The 27500-nt window shown below is 46.9% G+C and overlaps 3 protein-coding genes across 3 annotated transcripts in view; 1 reads left to right on the plus strand and 2 right to left on the minus strand.

Annotated features, from left to right (window-relative positions):
• The window catches only part of LOC308312347 (voltage-dependent T-type calcium channel subunit alpha-1H-like), a gene marked incomplete at its 3' end in the record, with an annotated part of 112808 nt that overhangs the window by 29133 nt on the left and 56175 nt on the right, over nt 1–27500 (minus strand). Inside the window, exons 16-24 of the mRNA XM_080758952.1 lie at nt 26865–27052; nt 25761–25915; nt 23373–23541; nt 23104–23204; nt 14699–14822; nt 7869–7937; nt 7520–7704; nt 2647–2773; nt 1152–1277 (exon numbers count right to left, since the gene is read on the minus strand). Of these exons, the coding sequence (XP_080615078.1) occupies nt 1152–1277; nt 2647–2773; nt 7520–7704; nt 7869–7937; nt 14699–14822; nt 23104–23204; nt 23373–23541; nt 25761–25915; nt 26865–27052 (1244 nt within the window). The remainder of the gene's footprint in view (nt 1–1151; nt 1278–2646; nt 2774–7519; nt 7705–7868; nt 7938–14698; nt 14823–23103; nt 23205–23372; nt 23542–25760; nt 25916–26864; nt 27053–27500) is intronic.
• On the plus strand, nt 9397–10308 carry LOC308313367 (non-selective voltage-gated ion channel VDAC2-like; the record flags this gene model as incomplete). Its single annotated transcript, XM_080760467.1, has 1 exon — nt 9397–10308. One exon carries the CDS (start codon nt 9397–9399, stop codon nt 10306–10308), a length of 912 nt encoding a protein of 303 aa, XP_080616593.1.
• LOC308313368 (exportin-T-like) lies at nt 16456–19557 on the minus strand (the record flags this gene model as incomplete). The annotated part of the gene is made up of 1 exon (XM_080760468.1): nt 16456–19557. The coding sequence occupies one exon, from the start codon at nt 19555–19557 to the stop codon at nt 16456–16458; it is 3102 nt and encodes a 1033-aa protein (XP_080616594.1).

Consider the following 27500-nt stretch of genomic DNA (forward strand, 5'->3'; position numbering starts at 1 on the left):
GACTGATTAATACGGGTCAATAGAGAGACCAGAAGTCACCTACAAACAGCATATATTATTATGTGTTTGGTTGAGATTCCCTTTCCATGTGAACACAAATGTGGGTATATTTAAAACAGTTTTGTTTTTGCCAGCACATTTCTTTTAGTCTAGTCATAGTCTTTGGACGGAAACTTCATTTAGTTTCAGTCACATTTTAGTCACCTGGAATGTTCTAGTCAACTAAAACGTAAAAGTGTCATGCGATTTTAGTCGACTAAATCTACAGGTGATTTAGTCGAATGTATTTTGGCGTGCCTTGATGCCGTTGTAATGACAGATTTTGCACTTGCTGAAAATACCCGATCTACAAGCTCACAAGGCGTCGCGCTGCAACACGTTGTGAGCTTGTAGATCTGCTATTTTCAGCATGCAACAAAGTGTAAAATGACTTATACTGGATCTCTTGTCCACTAGTCCCTTCCTAACATTTTAGTCTAGTTTTTATCCGTTGATGAAATTGTCAATACATTTAGTCTCAGTTTTAATCACCATATCTTAGTTTTATTTAGTTTCCATGTACAGTAGTTTTCGCCAGTGGAAAAAGGTAGTCGACGAACATTTTTCGTCTTAGTTTTAGTCGACAAAAACAACACTGAGTGGAACGAGGCAGAGAGGAGCATGGGGAAGGTTTGGGGAGTGAATAATGTCCGAATCCACCACTGAAGAAAAAAAAAGAAAATCAATCTAAAAATTGAAATGTTCTGTGAACAAGCATGAACTTTTTGAGCTTTCTCATTTATAATTGAATATGCCCCCTCTCCCCGCCACCCAAATTAATGATTTTTTCCTTCATTAGATTTTTGAAATGCCAGAAAAGGAAGACTGCTCGATAGCGGTGGAATAGAGAGATGAAAAGTCACCTATAGTTGGACAGAAAAAACTTCCATCCACAAGGTATGATGTGAGTGAAACCAAGTAGCAGAGAAACCAACACAATGTTCTAGTCAATGTTAGTCAATATCAGATCCAGGACCAAGGAGCTATCAGAATCAGCAGTTAAAAGCAAATCATGAAAAACTGAAACTTCTCATGCAAATATTGTACATTTACACCAATATCAAATCCAGTGTGTGTGTGTGTGTGTGTGTGTGTGCGCGTGCGTAACACACCTGTCCCAGGTTGTCAAAGTTGTACTTGCGTCTGATCCATCGATGCCCCGCCTCCAGACAATGCGTCCTATTGGTTATGTTACCGATGTCCCTCCCCTCACAGTGGTAGAACTTCCCTTTGAACAACTGCACGCGCACACACACGCACGCACACACAGTCGCACACACAGTCACACACACACACACACACACACACACACACACACACACACACACACACACACACACTCAGTACTCCTATCCATGGGTATAAGTAGCAGCGTCTCCGCCATTATGTCGCGGCTGCCAATTATGGCGGAGACACTACAATAATTTGCCAGCCATTTTTTATGGAAAGATGGCCACCATGTGAATATGGTCTATAGAGTGTTATTAGTCTAGCATAGATTAACAACCCGAACGCTCGGGATATTTACTGTGAAGGAGTAAAGCGGAAATGGAATTCATGTTCACTCAGTGTGATCTAACTACCTGGAAATGAACGTAAACAGACCAGTGTTGACATGATTCCTGATGCAAAGAGACCGACAGAATCCATGTGAATAATTTAAACCTTGGCCACATTTTGTATCCACGTTGTTTTGTATTGTTCTACTGCAAGAGAAGTCAGTAAACCTTTATATTTCATACTTGGTGTCGTCATTTCAACCTTTTAAGAACTTTCACTACAAATGTAGCCAAAACACTCTTGGGGCGATCGACAACAATGGGAGGTATGATTAATTCTAACGCGACTATAGCGACGGGACCGCGGTGGGCCGTCTAACACATAATCTTTTCTTAGAATTGGACAGAATTATTTTAGATCAAGAGTTATTAACGTTTTAAGATTTTTAATCTCTTTGGCTAAAATTGACGTCCCACCGGAAAATAACATTGAGTGTTGTGCAACAGACGCTTCCAGCCTGTGGAGCGATGCGATCGATCAATAATCCTTTTTTTCCCTCATTTTGATCTATCTCCCGTCCTGTGTGCTCAGGGTGTTAAAGGGAGCACTTGCCATGTATGTACTGTCTAGGTTACTGTCGTGTGTTTTTGTATTGTAAATGTATTTTTAATTTATTAATCTGTTAACTGTATGAGGACCTCGATGGGAATAAGTCTCAGGACTTTCTTGTGAAAATCATCAAAATGTGCAATGTGGCTTCAATGCTTTTCAAATGAGTCAAAGCAAATCAAAAGTCCTTGCTTACTGTAAGGCGAGGCTATTAGATTAAAAGCCGTTTAGAGAAAGGAGGTGCAAATCAAGCTTGTTTTTCGTCTTAAAATAATAATTCAAGATATTTAGGTTAAAAAAGCTGCGTCCCCATAGACGGCATAAGCCAGCGACACAGGCATACAGGACACAGTTGATCACCGTAATCAATAAGGGCCTTTCTCGGCCTCACCCCTCTCCCATTGTTTATATCGTGTTTCGTTTCCAAGATGACAGCAGCACCAGGAGGGGGTGGGGCGGAGGTGAGCGGGTGGGGTTGACATTGTATGGGAGACAGACCTGAACGCCTAGGATTCCAAACACGATGAAGAAGGCACAGCAGATCAGGACGATGTTCCCGATGGGCCTGAGAGACGTGATGAGAGTCTCTACCACCAGCTTCAAGCCTGGAGCACGGCTGATCACCCTGTACACGCACGCACGCACACACGCACACACAATTCAATTTAAATTTAAATTCAAAAGGCTTCATTGGCATGAGAAAACAACGTTTAAAATTGTCAAAGCAAAAGTGAAAAGTGAGATCCAAACAAAATGTGATGTACAATTAAAAGTCAGAATCAAATCAATTGCTATGTACCGAGACCACTCGATGCGATGCAAGTGCACGAATACACACAATGATTGGTTTTAAGTGTGGTTGTGTTCCATTTAGATTATCCTTCGATCTCCTATCACAGCAGCTGCACGAATCTTTGCTGCTGTGTTTGCACATTGTTGTACTTCGCCCAGCAGATATGGGAGTTTTAGTCATGTTTTCAAAATCTCCTTGGGGTGATTGTAATCTGTGGTACAGCGTAGAAGAAGAGACATACGTGTGATGTATCAGATCTGGATTCTGGATGTACATCTCAGTCAGCTGTTTCCTTTTACAGGCACAGAATACCTATTCTGAGCTAAGGTATACTGGCTGACCACATTATGCGACGAGGGTTTTTGTTTGTCCTTAAGACGGCTGTTTACAAGTGGCTTTTGGAACAGGCAGAACCTGAGGCTATACACATCTTGAGACACCTGTGTGTCTAAGCCTTTAGACTAAAAAACCTTAGACTAAAGTGCTCTACCAATTGGTTGTTCACGGTAACGTTTAGACAGATATATTCAGAGGTATTTCCACCTTAAGCCTGTAAAAGCGAAGCCTTTTGTCTGCAAGTGCATTTAACACCACAGGGGTCCGAGCTTATCTAAGCAGCCTCTTAACAGCTGTGCTGAGAGAAGTCTTTCTCTTTTAGAATTGACTTGAGTATAAATGTCTGTGACTGTGCCTGTAATCATCTGGACTCTGGAGTAAAGAATTAAACAATGTTCTGTTTCATATAGTACAGTTATTTCATTTGTCAGGTATATCATGTAGTTATACTATTGGTCTAGATCTGCTGAAGACCCGCCTGGTATAGAGAGGAACATCCTGTCTGTCAACGTTCTGATTGGATCCCATCAGCGGAGGCGGTCTCTGCTAGTTTCCATGGAGGAGGGACTTTGAAAGTTTGTAGTTATACCTTAGAGATTCTACAAATGTCTTCTAAATCATGACAGTTTTATAATAAAAAAAACATGTTTCTATATCAGTGGTTCTCAAACATTTCCATGTCAAGGACGGTTCGGACTAACCTGACGCTGCCAGATCCAAAAAGCTTGCTAAACAAATTTGTTTCACAGCTTATTTGGATCTGGGATCTCTGAGGGGGTTGAGCTAACACAGATCCGACCCGTACCGAACCAATCAGCGTGAGCTAAGGGCGGGATATGTGCGAAACCGGATGTGAAGCTATATAGTTAGACACGTCAATATGATTGGTTGTGTTTGCACGCCCACACGGTGATAGACAGACGCTCCCATCCAATCATCTTGAAAAAAAGGAACAGCGCCGTCATCGAATTTGCTTCCGCGATCCCAGATCCCAATAAGCTGTGAAACAAATTTGTGTAGCAAGCTTTTTGGATCTGGCAGCGTCAGGTTAGGTTCGGACCCCCAAATATAATGTAATTGGCCGCCGACCCCCATCTGAAAATATGTTGTTCCCCCCCAGAAGCAAAGATTTGAACAAAACATGTTCTGAAAGAATATATTCTGTGCCGCGCCAAATTTTCACGATTCTTCAAAAATAGCAGATCTACAAGCTACAAGCACTTATTTCAGACATGCTCTAGTATGTGAAGAGTCTGCCTGTGCTATTAACTCATTTAAAAATATATCTGTGTGGAGTTTGCATGTACCTAGGGTAGGTACCCTCACAAAAAAACATGCAGTAATCCTGGTCTCTAAACTGCCTCCCCCTGGTAACCAGCCAGGGCGGCTGATGGAGGGGAAAGGAACTGGTTGGAATAACGTGTTCCTTCCACACGCTACGTCCAACCAGGGAAACTCCCCCCTGGCAGGTGTAAAGGAGCAACTTGGACACTCATGCATGAAGGAAGCATGAGTTCAAGTCCGTTGCTCTCCCCATGTTGGCGGAGGGTGTGTAGAGCCCAGGATCACATTAGATAATTGACACAGTGGTGAAAAATGGGTTACAAAATCGTGGGATAAAAAAATAAAATGTTTTTCTCTGGTGAAAATCTGGAATTTGAGCGATGGCAGACTCTCAGTCAAATTTGGTCACAAATGTTTGTTAAACATTACAAGAAGTCTACACGATAGATTGTATAGGAATAATTGTTATTTTGATCAATACAACACGGAATTGTGGACTAAATCGGATCCAATGATAACAAAAATATGCCTTCGGTGTTGTGACTGAGAGGCTGAATCTCATCAAATGGTGGAACGTTCGTGGCCCAATAAATAATGGGCCTTGATGTGAAAACGGTTGAAAACCACTGGTCTAAATAATGCAGTTCACCACCGGGAGCACGGCTCGCCAAGAATCACTGGAATATAGAGAAATAAGCCAGCACTCTGAAGCCTTTTTGAGCACTGGCTGGTTTTCTTTCATTTGACGCTGCCTGATGTGGTTGTAACACTTCAATTTCCCCTCAGGGATTAATAAAGTATCTATCTATCTATCTATCTATCTATCTATCTATCTATCTATCTATCTATCTATCTATCTATCTCTATTAAAGTCTTGGTACAGTGGAACACGTGATCGAGTATACGGTTCTTTGGGACACATGCAGGCTGTGGTCATTTTTCCAGTGTTGTTATATTACCGATGATGAAAGCACAGAATGTAAGCTCTCAAATGACGTGTCATTCGTTGACATATTGTTTGAAGAAGACATGCAAGCTCGTTTGAAACTTGTTATATAGGCTAGAAGAGTCAAAGCAGAGGAAAATCCCTTTTATAAATAATGAGTACTTTACGCCCTCAGGGCCTGCATCATGGGCACGAACAATTATGTAATTAATTCAACCCCCCTCCTCTGACACTACATCCCACGATCTTAGAACTGCCACGTGTGTGTGTGTGTGTGTGTGTGTGTGTGTGTGTGTGTGTGTGTGTGTGTGTGTGTGTGTGTGTGTGTGTGTGTGTGTGTGCGTGCGTGCGTGCATGCGTGCGTGTGTGCGTGCGTGCATGTGTGTGTGTGTGTGCAAAACCGAAAAGTGCAAAAAAAAGTGGTGACAGGCACCAATTTACAGACCTCTCTGCTTTCACAATTGTCCAATTGTCACAAGACAAGACGGCTTCATAGATAAACAAATTCCATTCATTAGGGTCACAGAAGCTAAAAGCAGATCTACCAAGTTCAGAGTTAACTTTTGGTACCTTGAAATGAGTCGCATTTCAGAAATGAAATATTTAAGACAATCTCCAAGCATGGCTTTATATATTATATAAAGCCATGAGCTAGAGCTCTGAGATCTGCAAATAAGCTACTGCTGACCAATCCCAAAACTAACAAAAGTACCAAGGGTGCACAAGCATTCGCAGCCGAGCCCCCAGGCTCTGGAACAACCTGCCCTTACATTATTATTTATCCAAAATGAGCTAATGGCAGACGTTTCACATACTAGAGCATGTCTGAAATAAGTGTCAGAGCTGAAAAAGACATGTAAATATGAAATAAATGCTTACACATTCAATCAATTTGAAGCTATGATTCCCTGCTTTCATATGACAAAAAAACTGAAATTCAAAAAGATCCAATGGCAGTCCCTCAGTCAAATTTGGCCACATATTAGGTCTGCCGAGTCTATTAATGTTTTTAAGTCTCTGCTTAAAACCAATGTATTTTCTCTGGCTTTTAATGTCTAATCTCTCAGTTTGCTTTTATTTTTGTATTTTATATGCATATATGTGTTTTTATCGTGATCATGTCGACACTTTCCGTACATATAGGCCTATTGCTTTTCTTGTTTTTGATTATTGCTCCCAGCCTCCCATCTGTACAGCACTTTGGTCAATCTTGGTTGTTTTAAATGTTCTATAAATAAAGTTTGATTTGATTACCTCAAGGGTCTCAGAGTGCAGCAGCAGTCTCAGGACTAAGGTACAATTTACAATTTAGGCATTTAACAGACGCTCCTAATCCAGAGCGATTTACAGTAAGCAAGAACAAAAAACATAGTAATACATCAAATACATAAAGAATAGTCATCATGAATCATACGTAAACTAAGAACCTAACAGTGCAATATCTATCTAATGAAACTATAAGTGTATACGCTATGGATTGTTATGTCTACATAAAGTTCTATTTAAGTTACATAAGTTTGAGTCTGTGCTACGGGCTAAGATATGGAGTCTGAAGAGGTGGGTTTTGAGACTGCGGTGGAAGATTGGTAACCTGTCTCCGCCAGATTGCGCCAGTATTGAGTTCCCTCCTCCTGCCTTGATCTGGTCTCTCTCAAGCAGAAATGATGAACCCGGAAGCAGTGGGCCAAAAATGATGATATCTCCATAATAATAATTTCGAGTTGTAGTCTTGTTAGGTTGTGTTTACATTTGTGCTGTGGCAGCGCTTCAATATGGCATTAGTATCACGTTGATCCCGCCTCTATCGGCCGCATATATCTCCGGTCAGAAATGACTCGGAGTACATCGTCTCTGCCCGAGAGAGAGACCAGATGGGAGCAGTAGGAGGAACTCACTGCTGCCACCTGTCGGAGTCAGGTTAGAAGATTAAGGAGTGAGTCTGCAGTTCTGACTGCAATGGGAAGTGCATTCCATAGTTTTGGAGCCAGAATGGTTTAAAGTAGGCTACATACCTCAGGGGTCTCAGAGTGCGCAGCAGTCTCAGGACCCTGAGGATGCCGAAGATCCGGTTCTCTCCGCTGGATGCCAGCGACACCAGGATGTCCACGAGCGACACCATGACCAGGACGCCGTCCAGCTTGTTCCAGCTGCTGACCAGGTACACCCGGGGCCCCACGTACAGGCCCAGAGCCACCACCTGAGGGACGCACGCACGCATGCACGCACCGGAATCAACTGATTTGTATGCTACATTTGGTCATATTGTTGGGGACCCCCTGGAATCTCAAGGATACACTGGATGTCCCCGGACTCTACTTTGAGAACCACTCTGTGTGTGTGTGTGTGTGTTGCCATGGTTACCTTGACCATCATTTCAGCCATGAAGATGACGGTGAAGACGTAGTTTGACACACTGAGGAAAACACGCTCCTGGAAACACAAACACACACACACACACACACACACACACACACACACACACACACACACACACACACACACACACACACACACACACACACACACACACACACACACACACACACACACACAGGTTAGATTAGCTGTCTAGACTAGAGAGACAGTTTTGTGTGGCTTTTCATTTCAGCGTTGTTATGTAAGCCTGGTTGTCAAACTGTCATTGTCACGTCAAGGACCCCAAAATGAATACACATTTGACAGATCGACCTATTATATTGTTCCACACTAACTCAGAGGGCCACGTTGCACAATACTGTCTGGCAAAAATAGCCAATATACAAGCTCAAAATGCGTCGCAATGCAACACATGTTGAGCTTGTAGATCTGCTATTGTTGCTTTATTGAACTGAACATTTTAATTATTTTCTTTGCTGTTCTTGAATTGGAATCCTGAAAATTAACATTTTTATGTAATTTCAAATGCCTTTCAAATGCCTTTAATTATAGTCACGGTAACTTCATGAACTAATTACAAATGCATTGTACATAAAAAAAAGTAATTAAAGCAGGTCATGTTTGCATGTTTGGAATTGTAAAAGCTGAAATAAATAACATATCAATATTCTGATATTAATTATTGGCCGCATTAAGTAAAGGTGCGAGGCCGCATGTGGCCCCCGGGCCGCCAGTTGCCCACTAGGAGGTTCATAGTAGGAAGTAGACCATTCATAGTCCAGTTTGAGGCGATAGCTTATCACTGCGGTATCGTTTTCTAAAGGTTAGAACAGTGGTTCCAGAAGTCCATTCTATCCGTATTCAATGTGTTGCGTTACAAGGTTCCCATCATCACAGTTTTAGTTTTAGGTGAGCATGAATGAGCCTTTAGATGAGGTGACATGTTTCCTCTGAGTGTGTGTGTGTGTGTGTGTGTGTGTGTGTGTGTGTGTGTGTGTGTGTGTGTGTGTGTGTGCGTGCGTGTGCAGGGTTTTGCTTGACGTGTGTGAAAGGATTCTGCGAGAAGATCCAGCGGCGATGAAAGCACTCGCCGATGCCTTCCTTAATGCTTCTCGACTGTCTGTCTGTCTGTGGGGTTGGGCTATGAGCATCGGACGTCCCCAACAAATCGGGTGCAGTACTTATACAGTACAGTGCAGTACTGTTTTTGGTTGAGACTAGTCATTGGTTAGACCAGTCATTAGTCCTACAACTACAACCTATCTCAAACCCACTTAGTTTATATAAGACTAGTCTAAACTAAGTATGCACCCCAACAAATCGGCTTTCACGCATTGGCCCGAGCTTTGCGTCACACTTGTGCCACACTGCATCAATATATAAGAGGTAGCGTGCACAAGAGAATTCTATATTAGCACGAACAATATCTTCTGGGGCTGATTTTCCTAGAGAACACCATTTTCCCCCACCATCCCATAGCCTAAAGGCCTGCGTATAGTAGAGGGCAACAACAATGGACTTCCCGCCCCTGTACAAAGACCTGGGCAAGGCCGCCAAGGACCTCTTCAGCAAGGGCTTCGCCTTCGGTGCCGTGAAGCTCGACGTGAAGTCCAAGAGCGAGAGTGGCTTCGAGGTGCGCGCCGCCGGCTCCAACAACACCGACACGGGCATGTCCGGGGGCCACCTGGAGACACGCTACAAGCTGCGGGACCTGGGCCTGTCCCTGAAGCACGGCTGGAGCACCGAGAACCGGCTGACCCTGGAGGCCAGCGCGGAGGACCGGCTGGCCCGCGGCCTCCGCCTGGGCCTGGACGCCTCCTTCGTGCCCAACACGGGGAAGAAGAGCGCGGCGCTGAAGGTGGGCTTCCGCGGCGCCCACGGCAACGCCGGCTGCGCGGTGGACCTCGAGCCGCCCACCACGGCGGGCTCCGGGGCCTCGGGCCTCGCTGCTGCCATCGCCGCCGCCGCCGTTGCCCCGGCTCGAGTCCACGCGGACGCCGTGCTGGGCTACCAGGGACTGCTGGCCGGCTACCAGATGACCTTCGACCCGGCCACGTCCAAGCTGACGCACAGCAACGCGGCCGTGGGCTACCGCGCCCACGACTTCCAACTGCTCGCCACCGTGCAGGACGGTGCCGAGTTCAACACGTCCGTGTACCAGCGGGTCAACGAGCGGCTGGAGACTGCGGCGGGCATGACCTGGACGCTGGGCAGCGACAGCTCACGCCTCGGCATCGCCGCCAAGTACCGCGTGGACGAGAGAGTGACGCTGGCGGGCAAGGTGGACAATGCCTGCCTGGTGGGCCTGGGCTACACGCAGACCCTCAGGCCCGGGGTCAAGTTCACCGTGTCCGCCCTGATTGACGGGAAAAACGTCAACGCCGGCGGGCACAAGGTGGGCATGGGTTTTGAGTTCGAGGCGTGATTTAAAAAAGGGGGCGAGGAGGGAGGAGCGTACGTACGTACACCAGTGGTTCCAAAGTGGTTCCAAATTTTTTTCATGTGAAGGACCCCCAAGTTGACACTAATAAGCCTTGCGGACCCCCATTTGAAGAGATATTCCAGGGACCCCCATAAGAGAAGATTTTTACGACTCTAGCAGTGATTCTCAACCCGTTTAATTTCAAGGAACCCCCAGTTTCACATGCATTATAGGCTACGAAACCCCATTTAATTCTTTCTTTCCCATGTCCGTATACGTACCCCAACGTATGTATACTGTCTATGTAATGGTCAAGTCCGTTTAACATTGGTCCGCTTCCTATAGCAACGCCCCACCACTCCAGCTATGGGATTGAAAATATAATCGCGGTGTAAAGCAGTTGAAAGGAAGATTTTCAAAACTCCATAAATCGGAATCCAGGAGAGCTGTCCTTGGTGGATCTTCTGCCATCCAAATTTCGGATTTAATTCGTGCCTTTGTACCGAAAGGTACACAGTGTGTGCTTGTTCCAATGTGTAGCGAGTGTGGGTGGGGGCGGGAAAACTCAGTGAACGTGTATTATGGTGGCACCTGGAACTGGGGTTTACGCTAACAGCTAAAATGTGCCCATCGTCAGCAAGCGCCTCTAGGCTGTAGAGCGATGCGATCAGTTTTCATAGCACTAATTTGACGGAGATTATCAATCTCCGTCTCGGGCACATGACCGTGCACTTGAACTTGACGGTGATTTACGTCATGGGCCCCGATGGTGTTAATGGCATTTCCGTCTCTGATATTGTAAAATCAATGTTAATTTAACTCTGAGAGTGTACAAATGGAACCAAATGGACCCCAACGGTTCCATTTTTACACTCTCTGAGTTACAGACCCTCTGTCATTTAGCTGGGGACTCCCTCAAGGACCTCTGGGGGTCCCCGGACCACCACTGGCGTACGCAACGCTCCCCGAGGACATCAATGTGGACGAAAGACGATGGGGAAAGAATTAAAACGTGAGGAAACCTCAAACCGTCTCCCTTTTGGATGCTAGTACACACATCTCCAAGGACCTCCCTGATGACAGTATACGAATGGAACCAAATGGACCGCGCGTATAGGGTCCATTTGGTTCCATTTGTAATATTGTCGGAGTTGCAGACACCTTGTGAGTCCCTGTACGTCACTTTGAGAACCACTTCTACACACACACACACACACACACACACACACACACACACACACACACACACACACACACCATAACCATAACCAATAATGGACAAAGGAACGGCTCCTATGTCACGTGTTGTGTTCTACAAGCCACTATTTCAGCAAATTCAAATCCACCATCCTGGAAAACCGGAAGCGAATGCTATTATTGGGTGGATGGGGAGCAAGGGGTGGGTCTTCACTCAGCAGAACCCAATCACAACTAAGCCTGCTTGATCAATTTTAAAATGCATATAAACGCTGAAGACTTGATTGAAACTATAGCGATTGAGAACATAATAAGATGAAGGCAGGAAAAGAAGAACGTTTGAGCACTTTTACCACAAAAAAGTACAAGTAAAGGGTTTCGGATATTTAGAAGCTTGTTTCACAAACAGCTGGGTCTCTCTTATCTTATCTTATTTACAATATAAGTAAGGGGTTTTCACATATTTACGGCTAGTTTCACAAACATCACAGCCGTATAGGCACTCTCTTATAGCTTATTGTTCCACAATACATTTACACATAGTACCTGAGATAATACACAATATACCTCCCAGAACTTTTACACAAAGAAGAGTTTCTTATTTATTTGACCAGTTTTTGTTTCTAGATTATTCTGCAATTGTTTTAATCCATTTTATTTATAGCTTATAGGTTATTTAAAGTAAGAAGGTTAAGCTAAAGCTTCACCTTTTCGGCCCAGCCGTCTTGTGCTGTTTTGTTTTAGTTTCATATTGTATGAAGTGTCATATATTAGTGCATGACCAAAAATAAACCATAACTAAATAAATAACTTCTCACAACTTATCTGGATCCCACAAAGGGGTTCAAATAATGGACCCTGCATATACCAAATGAAGCCACATCACCTTTCCGGTGGTCACTGACGCCACAGTTCATTAAAACACTAGAAGGTCTGAAATAAAATCAGCTAAATTTGCATGTGCTTAAATTCACATTTAGAATTTTTTTCAGATGTCAAGATTTTCTGAGATGATAGAATGGTGATGGATGATGATGCTCATGGAAGGGGAACCTTCTGAAAGCTTCATGGGCAAAGATAATCAACTTAAAAATAATAAAAAAACGGTCAAAATTACCTCTCAGACCTTCTAGTGTTAATGATAACACAACCTACATTGTACTGCCAAATCAAACCGTGATCGATCCCTATTGAAACCAAACAACAAATAGGAAACAAAATTATTTGTTATTTGTATCGAGCTCCCTCCTTATTTTTTTCCACATGGAATATTCAATAGTAAAAATTAGGGATGTCCCGATTGTGTTTTTTTTGCTCCCGATCTGATTCCGATCATTTGATTTTGAGTATCTGCCAATACCGACTTTTATAACTTATGTCATATCACAATAGTACAATATCCAAAATCACAGACAATATCCAGTCTAATATCATGATATCTACTGTATATAATGTTGATACTACAGTATATAGGGTTGTCCCGATCGGCCCCCGATTTCTGATCAGGTGATCGGATTGGGTCAACCCTAGTAAAAATACTTCCGTGACCCAGGGTGTAGCAGGAGTGATGTCAGGACTTGGGTACCCTGTGTGAGTGTGTGAGCATGTGCACGTTGGCGTGCGAGCGTGTGTTACCACTACCAGTCTGAGTGGCTGGATGTCGGCGTGTGTTTACATGGGCAACTGGCGGCCCCGGGGGCCACATGCAGGCCCCCACCTTCACTTAATGCGGCCACCAAGTTAATATCGGAATACATATATTATTGATTTCAACTAATTACTAGTAGGCTATTAATATGTTATTGTCTTTTTTTATGTCCAATGTATTTGTATTTAGTTCAAAAAGTTAACATAACTATAACTAAATGCATTTGAAATTATATAAAAAGGTTACTTTTCAGGATTCCAATTCAAGAATAGCAAAAGATTATTCAGGATTTCAATTAAAATGTAGCAAAAATAGCCGATCTACAAGGTCAAAACACGTCGCACTGCATTGTGTGTTACCAGGCTGTGTGTCATGCAGTGTGCGTGCATGCGTGCGTTACCAGGCTGTGTGTCATGCAGTGTGCGTGCATGCGTGCGTTACCAGGCTGTGTGTCATGCAGTGTGCGTGCATGCGTGCGTTACCAGACTGTGTGTCATGCAGTGTGCGTGCATGCGTGCGTTACCAGGCTGTGTGTCATGCAGTGTGCGTGCATGCGTGCGTTACCAGGCTGTGTGTCATGCAGTGTGCGTGCATGCGTGCGTTACCAGACTGTGTGTCATGCAGTGTGCGTGCATGCGTGCGTTACCAGGCTGTGTGTCATGCAGTGTGCGTGCATGCGTGCGTTACCAGGCTGTGTGTCATGCAGTGTGCGTGCATGCGTGCGTTACCAGGCTGTGTGTCATGCAGTGTGCGTGCATGCGTGCGTTACCAGGCTGTGTGTCATGCAGTGTGCGTGCATGCGTGCGTTACCAGGCTGTGTGTCATGCAGTGTGCGTGCATGCGTGCGTTACCAGGCTGTGTGTCATGCAGTGTGCGTGCATGCGTGCGTTACCAGGCTGTGTGTCATGCAGTGTGCGTGCATGCGTGCGTTACCAGGCTGTGTGTCATGCAGTGTGCGTGCATGCGTGCGTTACCAGGCTGTGTGTCATGCAGTGTGCGTGCATGCGTGCGTTACCAGGCTGTGTGTCATGCAGTGTGCGTGCATGCGTGCGTTACCAGGCTGTGTGTCATGCAGTGTGCGTGCATGCGTGCGTTACCAGGCTGTGTGTCATGCAGTGTGCGTGCATGCGTGTGTTACCAGGCTGTGTGTCATGCAGTGTGCGTGCATGCGTGCGTTACCAGGCTGTGTGTCATGCAGTGTGCGTGCATGCGTGCGTTACCAGGCTGTGTGTCACGCAGTGTGCGTGCATGCGTGCGTTACCAGGCTGTGTGTCATGCAGTGTGCGTGCATGCGTGCGTTACCAGGCTGTGTGTCATGCAGTGTGCGTGCATGTGTGCGTTACCAGGCTGTGTGTCATGCAGTGTGCGTGCATGCGTGCGTTACCAGGCTGTGTGTCATGCAGTGTGCGTGCATGCGTGCGTTACCAGGCTGTGTGTCACGCAGTGTGCGTGCATGCGTGCGTTACCAGGCTGTGTGTCATGCAGTGTGCGTGCATGCGTGCGTTACCAGGCTGTGTGTCATGCAGTGTGCGTGCATGCGTGCGTTACCAGGCTGTGTGGCTGGATGTCGGGTCTCTCCAGGGCGATGGTGATGCAGTTTAGGAAGATGAACAGCAGGATGATGTGATCAAACATCTTGTGTTCAATCACCCTCTGACACCACTGTCTGAACCTGGAGAGAGATAGACACACACACACACACACACACACACACACACACACACACACGACCTATTAATCAGCAACATGAAACATTCAGAGGGTTAGTCTTTGTTTAAAGATGTTGAAAATATACCTCATAAATCAAACTGTTGCAACAAAAGAAGGTTAACAAATGGAATGACTACTATCTGTACCAAGTAGACCTACATGTGAACACCAGCTGCTGCTAACACATTCTAAATCGTTGTTTCAAAATAGGTCTATGTATGTACAGTATATAATTAACGACAGAATGGGACATAGCTCCATTTACACAATGCTGTGCCCCCCCTCAACTGTTTTATTATTATATTTGTGACGCTTGCTCTGGCAGTGTAAACGTATGTTTTCTCATTAATTGAAATTTAATTGAATTGAACTGTTTGTGTGTCGATAAGGCCACATCACGCACCAGAAAAAGTTTATTGAATTGAACGCACAAACGCACGCACTTGCTCTCTCCCTCTGCCAACCTGGGGAGAGCCCTGAACTGAACTCATGCTTCCTTCAATGCACGAGGCCCTGGTCTGTATATCCCACATTACTATAATAATAAATAAATAATTAAATAAAAAACTACCCTAAACAAACATTAAAGTCCAAAATCATGACAGTGAATGACCAAGATACGTCTGCATGGTGCTAAATAAGTAGCCATATCAAATTCATTAGTCCAGGGGTTCTCAACCTGGGGGTCGTGACACCACGGGGGGGTCCCCAAATTATTATTGGGGGTCCCCAAATTATTTTCAGGAAAAACAAAATAAAATAAAATGTAGTTTCTTTTTTTCCCTTTTTTCCGCAACTGAATGGCTGGAAAATGGAAATTTAGAGTTTACATAGTACACAGTGCATGCATACACTTTCCTTAATGATTATATCTGCTTTCAGTATTTATTTATGATGTATTTTCTCTATTATTAAGGTTATTTTTACAATCAGTTTGTATTGGTGGTGGGATGGATAGTAAAATCCTTTTGCAGATTTCTAAAAAAAATTGCCAATTCATTGGTAAAACACAAACATTTTATTGATTATTGAGGGGCCCCCTCCTATATCCAGCTTTTGGTGTCTGTCACAAACTGTGTCCTACACAAACATTAACAATTGACGGAGAATGTTACGTCGTAGTCTGAGCAAACTTTGTCATGATGATGTACAATGATGAAAGCACCCCTCACTTCACACGGGTAAGGCTACTAATAATAATGGATTCTATTTACAAAACACTTTGCATTCGTCAGAATCTCAAAGTGCTATAAATGCAAAAGATATAAACATAAGAAGCATCGCAAAGAAGCGGGAACAAAATGGCAAGCTATAAAAAATATTTGTTCAACAATTTTTTTGAGATTTTGAGACTTTGCCTTAGATAGCTTCCAGAAGGTTCCCCTTCCATGACCATTCTATCATCTCAGACATTCTTGACATCTGAAACATTTTCTAAATATGAATTTAAGCACATGCTACTTGTGTCTGACTTTACTTCAGTCATTCTAGTGAAGAAATGGGTGTGACGGGTGTGATTTTATGAATACTATATAAATAACGATGTAAAAAAATAGCGCAATTTATTCTAAAACGTATAATCACAAATTAATTGTCTACAGCCTGGCTCTCTGGAAGAAGGCCTTGACGTAGCTCTTCAGGACCTTGACGTCGGGCTGCTGCAGCGCGCCACACAGCTCCTGTGCCAGCTGCGGCGGCACGCGCAGCGCCGGCAGCAGCTCCCGCGCCAGGAAGCGCGTGAAGTCGCCGCCCCGCACGGCCTGGACGGCGCGCAGCGTGAGAGCGCATTCCGAGAGCGCGGCGGCTGCCCGCCAGTTTGACAGGTCGAAGGCGGGCCTGAGCGGAGCGGCGAAGCACGCCGGTACCACGTGCTTGTAGAGGAAGTCGGGGAAGAAGCTACTGTCGTCCTCCCGCCCGCCCCAGAGCTCCACCAGCCGTGAGAGCACAGCGAAGCAGGTCCTCTGGGCCGCGGGGTCGTCTGGGAAGTCGACGGCTCCCTGCACCAGCGTGTGGAGCACCCGCTCCACGTTGTCCGCGCCCTGCTCCGCCAGGATCTGGTCCGCGCCGCCGGGAACGTCGACCACGACGGTGTGGACGAAGGAGAAGTAGCTCCGTCGGAGCGCCGCCCTGTCCAGGGCGGCCTCGCGGTCGTCGTTGTCGGCGGGACGGGCCAGCGCCCCGAACACGGCCAGCACCAGGGGCATGAACACCTGGCGCAGGAAGGGAGAGACCCGCCCCTTGAACTTGGCCGCGATCTGAGCGAGCAGCGGGACGAAGTCCTGCAGGTCGGAGGCCTCGCAGTCGCCGCCGGTCAGCAGCAGGTGCTCCGAGGCGGCGGCGACAAAGGGCAGCGCGTCATCCTCCAGGCAGGCCACCATGTGGCGGAGGAAGGAGCGCACGGCGCTCCTCAGCGCCCCCCGCTGGACGGGGCAGGCCAGCGCGGGCAGGAAGGCGCGCAGGCAGTCGCGGTACACCTCGGCACATCCGTCGTGCTGCTTCGCCGTGCTGCCGCCGACAAACGCCTTGCTGGTGCGTGCGGCCAGCGCCGCGGCACGGCTCAGACAGGTGGCCAGCGCCGCCTGTCTGTCGGGCCGCGTCTCCTGGGGGAGCCGGGCCAGCAGGCGGGTGAAGGCGTCCATCAGCGGAGACAGCAGGTTCCTCAGGAGGGCCTGCTTCCGCTCGCCACCGCCGGGGCTCTGATGGCCGCTGCAGGCGATCAGCACGCCGGCCGCCTCGAAGAGGAACAGCTGGTTGTCGTCGCTGCCGGCGAGCGAGGAGACGTGGTTCTCGGGACGGGGCGTGGTGGCGAGCTCCAGCAGGTCCCTCATCCTGGACAGGACGTCCTCCGCGTAGCTCGCCACGTGGTCACGCTGCGCGCGCACGAACCTTGCAAAGAGGCACGCCGCACGGCTCCGGACTCTGGTGCTGCCGCCGTCGTGCCGGAGGCCTCGTCCGTCCAGGAACGCCATCAGGACGTCAGGGATGTGCCGCGGCTCCGCCTGGAAGAAGCCGGCGTGGCGGACGACGGCTTCGAAGAAGCCCAGGGACAAGGTGGGGTGCCCGTGGGCGCTCACCCCGCTGGACACCAGCGTCCTCATCATTTCCTGCAGGGCACCGCTAGCACCGTCCGGGGAGAAGCGAGCGTGGGGGGAAGTGGCAGGCAGGGCCTCTCCCAGCATGCACAGCAGCCGGAGCGCCACCTCCACATCGGCCGTCGGAGCCGCTCGCCAGTTCTGAACGATGGAGGCGAAGAGGCGTCTGACGGCCCCCACGACCACGTCGGGAGAGAGGAGCGCCAGGCGATCCAACAGCATCTTCAGCTGCTTCCGGTACTCCGTCAAGTCCTCGTCCTCCCGTTCAAAGTCGTACCCTTCTTCACCGCTGTCGAAATCGTACCCCAGTTTCTTGGTGACGGCCAGCGTGAGCGCCCGCACGTTGGCATCCTGCCCCGCCGTCAGCGGAGGAGGAAGCTGCTTGAGGACATGCAGGTAGTCGCAGAGAAAGGCGACCGCGTCAGCCGAGACGCCGCGATCTGGGTGCAGCAGTAGCGCCAGCGTTGGGGGAACCACCTCGGACTCCATGACGCGCAGGGTCTCGCCGGCCGACTCGGCCGACCCTGACTTCACCAGCCTGGTCCAGGCGAGCGCCAGCGCCTGGCCCATGCTCCGCACCAGCCTGGAGAACCTGGCCAGGAAGGCCGGGTCTTCGTGGTCGCGCTGCCGCCCTTCCTCCACGCAGGTGAAGAGGCCGGCGGCCTGCAGCAGCCGGCACAGGGACTCCACCAGCCGGGTCTTGTACGCGGGGTCCGCGCCACGGCCGACCATCTCGCACAGGCAGTCGCACGCCTGACCCCTCGTCGGCCCCTCCTCCGACGACGACATGTGCGCCAGCAGGAGCCCCACAAAGCGCTCGTTGGCGACCAGGTCCAGGTCTATCCAAGAGACGAAGGACGCCACCACCTCCAGGCAGTGGCGCGCGAGCTCCGGGTGGCGGGGGGAGCCGCCAGCCCGGTACGTGCTCAGGATCTGGAACCAGGACTCCACCAGGCCAGCGGGCACGCAGCGCTCCCACATGGCCTCTCGGATGGCCGCGCTGCGCCGCGTCTCCTCGGGCGAGCGTGCCGAGGAGGAGCGGCGGTCGTCGTCCACCTCGCCCCCGACGGCCGCCAGCGTCCTCAGGTACATGTCCACGCCGCAGGGGCGGAGCTCCGCCGCCAGGGACGCCACCTCTGAGAAGAACGTGGGCCAGAGCGCCACCGGGTACTCGGCGGCGAAGGTCAGCGCCAACACCTGGGCCGCCTTGTTGCGGACGCAGGGCGTCGCCGCCTCGGGACAGGTGTCGTCGCCCGATGTCTGGCGCCGGAGCCACGTCATCAGCGAGTCTCTGAGGAGCTCCCGCTGGGCGGCGCTCAGGCCGCCGTGTCCGTGCCTTACGCGGTGCTCCAGGACCTGGAAGCAGAAGAACTGGACGCGACCCGTGTCGTCGGGGCCTCGGTAATAAAGCCCTTCTTTGGCCCGCAGCGCCTCGGCGCACACCTCCCACGACGAGGCGTCCCGGGACTCGGTGAGGCACTCGAAGTAAGCGGCGGCGCGCTGCCGGAGGCCGGCGTCCGCGTTGGGGTGGAGGCCCAGCAGAGCCTGCTCGTCCATGGCGGTGGTGGTGGTGGTCGCAGCGATGGTGGAGCGGCTCCAGGACATCCAGTCGGTCAATGTGATTTATCTAAGAGTTACTAAAAAGGCTTCAATGAAGGTTCAAATCTTCTCTGCTGTCTGTCATCAAGCAGATTTCATATACTTCACTTCAGTGTCATCATATCTTGATATGAATGCAAACTATGCCATTTTAATCATGTTATATTTATATGGGATAAATATCCTCACTTGTAGCTACATGATACTGATGTACATGATACATGATATTGAAACGATATAACATCATATTTCTAACAGAAAGCTCTGTGGAGTTTATATCTCCACCTTGAGAGTCTTGTGTCGTGATGTCATTATGTCGCCATCATACGTATATGTCCTAATTTGGAGTTCCACAGGGCTCCTATATTATTGGAGTTCTACAGGTTTTATTTGTCTCTAATAATAAAAAATAATACAATTTAGTTTGATCATTTATTATCATCATTTTACAATACATGCACCACACCTCTGTCTGCCTTTGCTCAAAATGTACGCTTGGCGTTTGACGTTCTAGTGCATGGCGTCACCTGGCTACAATCAACTGCTGTCATAATGCAGTCTGGGCAAGTAAATCAAGCGGGGCACAGCAGGTGCTCCGAGGGAGAGGTCACTATATCCAGAAATAACACACCGCTGAATTCTGTGATTGACCAATCAGAATCAATCATTCAACCAAGCCGTCTAATAAGTATGTATAACAGCTCATCTAAGTGCAAATAGCAGTGCAGGGCAGGCAGCAGCCAATAGCAGCGCAGGGCAGGCAGCAGCCAATAGCAGCGCAGGGCAGGCAGCAGCCACGGCTCTCTGCTGGGATGAGCTGATCTCTGAAATAAATTACGCCGTTTCTTCTCGTCCTGTGTGCGAGGGTTAACCGACCTTGAGAGCAACGCAATCCTTTGGTTTCCCCTTTGAGAGTGTACACGTGTATAGTCCTCTTCAACAGGGGGTCTGGGAGGGTCATCAGAGTTACTAAAGGGTTGGATTCCCCTTTGAGAGTGTACACGTGTATAGTCCTCTTCAACAGGGGGTCTGGGAGGGTCATCAGAGTTACTAAAGGGTTGGATTCCCCTTTGAGAGTGTACACGTGTATAGTCCTCTTCAACAGGGGGTCTGGGAGGGTCATCAGAGTTACTAAAGGGTTGGATTCCCCTTTGAGAGTGTACACGTGTATAGTCCTCTTCAACAGGGGGTCTGGGAGGGTCATCAGAGTTACTAAAGGGGGCTGTAATGTGAAAGGAACTTTTGTCTGAAGTGTGAAGTGAGGGGCGCTAATATATTAAAGTCTAACTCATGTTGAGTAGGTGGTGTAATGGTGATGTAAAACAAACGGTGCCAACACAAACATTAAACGCCATTAACAATAAAGAGATAATAAAACGACACATTATGATGTACATTTTTCCGTTTATTGTCAATGGCGTTTACTAAACAAACTTTGAACTAAAGACAAACATTAAACCTGTGTGAGCCCCTCAAAAATACATCTATAAGACAAACATTAAATGTCATTGGCAATGAATGGAGAATTTACATCATATGTGTCAGAGCAAATCGACATGGTACGTTATGATGATGTATGATAAGAGAGAGAGAGCTATTTTCGTCCTACACAAGAAAAAATTAAGTTAATAGCCGATCTACAAGCTTGAGCATGAGAGAGCTGTAGATGTGCTATTTTCAAAAGAATGTTGAAACTTTTTTTTGAGTGGTGCAACAACTCCAAGGAACAGCAATGTCCGTGTTCACCTATGTGTGCGCCTATGTATGTGTTGATTCATGAGCACCAGTATGACTATGACTACCGTACCAGTAGGGGTGCTGTTGTGCCAGAAACAGAGAGAGAGAGATAGTATTAGTGCTGCACTGTTGCCTGCTAATGAGAGAGAGAGAGAGAGAGAGAGAGAGAGAGAGAGGAGAGGAGGGGGGGGAGTTTCACCACTCAGTTCACACAGGTGTGATTTTTTAATGCTGAATATTTTTGAAGCATTAACACAGATCACTGTATGGGGGTCCCTGGCTGGGACCCAATATTTTCCGACGTGGGATCCAAAAGGACAAACGCTTATTCATTTTTGGCATATTAATATGCAGGTTTCCACCCGACAGAGATGTTATCTACATTAAGATTGGCTAATGACCTCTGATGTCACACTTTCTCACCCATAAACATATAAGGAGTTCCCATTGCAGCCACTATACTGACAAATACTTCTTATAAAGTCAATGTGTCGCCAACAAGCCCCCAGTAAGGCTATCCATACGTTGAAGTTGCCACTACCTACTGGCGAAATGTGGAACTGCAGCACTTTCATGGAGGTGGACGGACTTTCATGACGTCACGTGCGTAAGCCCGGACCTCAAAATTGACCTCGATAGTTTCGGCTAGGCTAAACTTCTGCTCGCTCGAGCCATTGGGTTATAATTATTGGGCTATCGCTCCGGTTCGGTCTCTATCCTTTTATTACCACCCCCAACGCCCAGGACGAAGTTCACCGTCCTTTATATTAGTAACGCCCGACGCCCAGGACAAAGTATTGTCCAAAAGACGAAGTTTATTGATATGAAAACGGATCGCATGGCTCCACCAGCTAGGAGCGCCTGTTGGGCAATCCTCGATGAAGAGTGAGACGTCATCGAAAAACTCCCTCCACTGTTTAGCCGACAAAAACGAAAATCTTAAAACATTAATAACTCGGGATCTAAATCATCCCGTCTAATTATGAAAAAAGATCCTGTGTTAGACGGCCCTCCGCGGTCCAGTCGCTAGTCGCGATAGATTTATTCTTACCTCCCGTTGTTGTCGATCGACTCTAGAGTGTGGCTATTGTTAGCTGCTACACACTCATTCACAACAACATCCGGTCCGTCGGTAAGAGTGGTCCGTGTTTATAAATCGAATGGGCGCTATAACGTAATGGATTAAATAACCCCGGGAAATTAAAGTGATTTATTCTATGGTCGCCAAGTTCAAGTTCAAGTAACACAGTGGTACGATTTCACAGCGAATGATTGGACAAATGAATCTCTTATAGCTGCTGGTGGCCAGTGTTGATTTTGACAGCAACTTTTGTATAGATCTGGTATTTTCAGCATACAGTGTAAAATGACTTATACTGGATCTCTTGTCCACTATAGTCGCATTTAGTGTAGTTTTTATTTGTTGACGAAATTATAAACATATTTAGTCTTAGTTTTAGTCATGATAGGTTAGTTTTCATTTAGTTTCAATTTCGTTTTTGGCTTCATATTGAAGAGCAGCCTACTGTCTGTCTGTATGCAACTGTTACTGCCTGGCAGGTGAAAACAAAAGGCACCACATTTGCATTTGAATGTCTGAACTGCATCAGAGCGTAAAAGGGGACAGGCAACGGCACGTGCGTGTGTGCATGCTTGCGTGTATGTATGTGTATGTGTGTGTGTGTGTGTGTGTGTGTGTGTGGGTGTGGGTGTGTGTATGAGTGTGTGTGTGTGTGTGTGTGTGTGTGTGTGTGTGTGTGTGTGTGTGTGTGTGTGTGTGTGTGTGTGTGTGTGTGTGTGTGTGTGCGTGCGTACCTGCTGTGAGGAGGTAACAGGTACAGACTCCAGTCTTCGTGGTCTTTGCACCACTGAGGTTTATAAGGCTCCATGAACTTATTCAGTTTGACACACACACTCTGACGCGCACGCACGCACACGCGCACACACACACACACACACACACACACACACACACACACACACACGTCATTGTTATTCCTCAGATTTAAATAACAAAAAGGCTAATTATGACATGCTTCTGAACACACACACACACACAGACACGCACGCACGCACGCACCAACCTCTTCTGGCTCCTCCTCCTCCTCGGTCTCATAGGCAGGGTGCAGGGTGGTCGTCAGAGGAGCGTTGTCATGGCAACCGTCAGCCAGGTGGAAGGTGGTGCCGTTACAGTCCGGAAGGCGGAGCATAGGCACCTGCAGGTAATCTGATTGGTCCAGAGACTGCTCCATGCTGGGAGAGGGAGGAGTTATGTTAAAGATGGAGTGCATGATCACCAGGTCTTATCGTTATAGAAGGAGGTATAATTTTTTCATAAAAGTGTACAGTATTTGTTAAAATGATGGTTTTATGTGGACACACCCACCAGTTCATTAGGTATGTGTGAGTTTAACCTTAGTACCACCCACCTAATCCATCCCTCCGCCTCCTACTTTAAGACCACCCACCTGTCCTAGTCCCTCCCCCTCCTTACAAAAGGACTGCCCATGGCTCTGCCCTTTTGTTTACAATTGGCAGAGGGATGGCAGATTGGTGAGATTCAGCCATAATGTTGTTTGAACCAGATTCTGGTTCAGATGAAGGACAAGGAGGTAATGCCCTCTTCATTGGTGGGGGGCCATCATCTGTAATGGGGGTGGCCGTAGCCACTCTTTTGGGGAATAATAAAAAAAACTAGACTAAAATGTTAGGGACTAGTGGACAAGAGATTCAGTAGGGCCTATAAATCATTTTACACATGGTTGCATGCTGAAAATTGCCGATCTACAAGCTCACAACGTGACGCATTGTGAGCCTGTAGATCATAAATGTTCAGCAAGTGTAAAAACAGTCATTACGATGGCAACAAGGCCCACCAAAATACATTTTAGTCGACTAAATAAACTGTAGATTTTAGTCGACTAAAATGTTATGATATTTAGTTAACTAAAACTAAGACTAACACTAAAACATTCCAGGTGACTAAAATCAAAATGTTCTGCCAAAAACATTTTGGCAGAACATTGTCTGTACACTACTGTACAGCAACACAACTCTGGACAGACAGGTAATTCCTAAATAGGAATTATAAAATGGGGATTAGTTGCAAATGGTATAATTGCTTGGCTGCTTGCAAGACAATGATATTCATTTAGCATCACTGCACACATTTTACTACAATGTGTGTGTATTCCTTCAACCTGACATTCCCATTAAACTAGGCTATGTATAATTTCCATTAGCATACATCCACTTACTTGGAAATGGAAGTGTAAGCTACAGTATATTACAGTATATGCTTACACATAAAAGTAAAACATCTAACAATGCTCTCATAATGTGCATTCATTAGAGCCATCTCCATCATTGTCCTCCCTTGATAATACACTTCTGCCTATAGTACCCACAGGTACAGATCATTCGTCTTTTATTATTATGTTAGCCTATCGCTGCTAGCTCTGACTGACCCTGGCTGAGATGTCTCGAGTTGGTCCCGCCCACGTCAGTAGGTTGTGTCGGTTTAATATAAAATAATTACCATCTGAACATCGCATGAAAAATCTGAAGGCAGACACGGTAATCTACATGTGTCTGTTGTCCCGACGGGCTGAAATAACACATTGACAGGCTGAAACAACCGTTTAAAACATCAGTTATTTGGCACACTGGGTTGAATTAACATGAAGGCTCGTCCATGATCAAATACAACTCTGGTAAACGGCGTATGCACGTTCACAAACAGGATTGCCTGTCCACGTTGAATTCAACACAGAGCGGCATAACAACCCGTTTTAAAAGTTTGCTTCAGCGCATCCATTAATTTCTTCACGCCGTCATAACAACATACACCTGTACGGTAGGTTACCGCGACTACAATTACATTTTCCATATGATGTTCAGAAGTGATGTTAAGAGAAGAGAAAATAAATTCCGCAGCAAGAGGGTGGGAGGTGTCACAGACAGACAAGGCGATACGACAGCAGTGAGTCAAACCGATACTAACATTATGTTCACCCGAGGTGCTGCTTTCTGGTGAATCCTACGGAACCGCAGGCGTGCATTAACTGCTTGATTCAGTCATTTCTCCATTGATCACGCCTGCTATCAGCTGGTAATGTGTGAAATTACTTTTTGACAGCTGTCACATAGTTTGGTACAGAGTACCCTGCTACCACCATGTTCAAATGCACATGTGTATGTGGCCAGCTCCGCCCACAGAGGTTGGCGTATTAAAAAAAAAAGATAATGAGGAGGAGGTTTTTTTTACGTCACACTATCCGTGTTTATTTCATTGGCCTGTTTCTCCAGGAAGAAACCCTAAATACAAAGTTATTACACCATTGCACATAAAAACGACTCCAGGGTGTCTAATGAAGTACTGTCACCCCATAGACACATGGAAAGCTGGAAAAATACAAAAATCGTGGCACTCCATCTTTAAATGTGACAGACAGACAGACAGACAGGTATACCTGCTGGGGTAGGAGGTGGAGTGAGAGTCAGACAGCAGTGACTCCCTCTCTCCTGATTGGCTCCTCATGCGGTGCAGGCTGGGAGCTCGACCAATGCTAGCCCAGCTGGAGCGCCGGCTGCTCACGTCCAGCCCCCCGCCCGTCTCCCATGGAGACTGTTGTCATGACGACCACACCACACAATCACAACAACAACAACAACAACAAACACTATTTCAGCTATTTAATTTAATTCACTTTTACAGTTAATAATAATCTATACTTGTGACCAGATTTGACTATGAGCCTGCCATCGAGCAAATTCCAGCTTTTCACCAGAGGAGAAAAACATTTAACTCATTTTTAAATTAGTTTATAGAGCAGGCAGACTCTTCACATACTAGAGCATGTCTGAAATAAGTGTCAGAGCTGAAATCGACATCATGTAACAGAAGTGAACCTTTCAAGCCTGTTTTCTCAACTCGCTCAAAAAAATCCAATGGCAGTCCCTCAGTCAAATTTGGTCACAATTCATGATGTGACTGGTTGCAATGCTTTGGGCCGCAATCGGTAATTTTTTAGGTTTAATGTTTGTCTTTAGTTCAATGTTTGGTGGGGCTTTTCAGAGTAAAATCTGCCTCACTTTCTGGCACTCTAGCGCCTTTATTTTGAAGAATTCCCCAGCTAAATAAGTGATAATAAGCGGGATAATGTATGGCTAGGTGGTCGTTGTTCATATAACCCTGTCGGTGATTTATCTATCAACAATGACCAACCCAGCCATGCATTAGCATTTACAGCAGTGGTTTTCAACCCTTTTCATATCAAGGCCCATTATTTATTGGGTATTTGAGCCACGGAGCAACCTTTTGATTACATTCAGCCTCTTGTCGTTGGACAAGATTTTGTCCACAATTCCATGCTGTGTTAATGTTGGTACCATTTATTAGGAGAGATGACAGGCAAACATTTCCCCCCCCGGGTTCATTTGGTTTCATTTTACACTCTCAAGAGTTACAGATCTATAAGGGGAGCTCCATCATTTAGCTGCATGGGGACCACCTGGAAACCCCCTGAAGGACCACTGGTGGTCCCCGAAAACCACTGGCTTACATAGAATGTTAACATGAGGCTCACCGGAGGTCTGGGCTCATCCACGGAGACGCCGCTGGGGCGCCGCGATTGGTTTCCGTGGATGGTGGGCGTGGCCGCCGTGTGCGTGATGAGGGGGGGCGGGGCCAGAGGGGGGGGCAACGAGGCCCTGGGGTTCAACGGACCGTTGGGACACAGCGCCATGGACTGTAGCTTTAACTCTGTGCACGCACACACACACACACACACACACACACACACACACACACACACACACACACACAAATACGGAATTCAAAATGAACTTGAGTAAAAGTACTAAAGTATTGGATATTATACACACACACACACACACAGCTGCATGTGTCTCTTTGACTTATTTAAGAAGCAGGAACATTAAAGCCTCTCAACAATGAAGCGCCCTTAATTGAAAGCTGAATCATATCTTACGAGCAAAGGACCCAGCAGCGAGGGCTAGGAGTAGGAAATAATAAATCCAAGATAAAACTCCCACAAAATTCCGTCTGGGTGCTTCTTTTGGCCTTTCATCATGCCTCGCCGCTCCCTCACCTTGGTACAAGTACACTATGTAGCAAAGGACCCTCCCCCGGAGCCTATAGTTGTGATCTGCTCAATTTTACCAGAATATTATGTTAGCTGTGGTTAAAC

The sequence above is a fragment of the Protomyctophum bolini genome (genome assembly GCF_963924005.1).
Source record: "Protomyctophum bolini genome assembly, chromosome: 3".
Lineage (NCBI taxonomy): Eukaryota > Metazoa > Chordata > Actinopteri > Myctophiformes > Myctophidae > Protomyctophum > Protomyctophum bolini.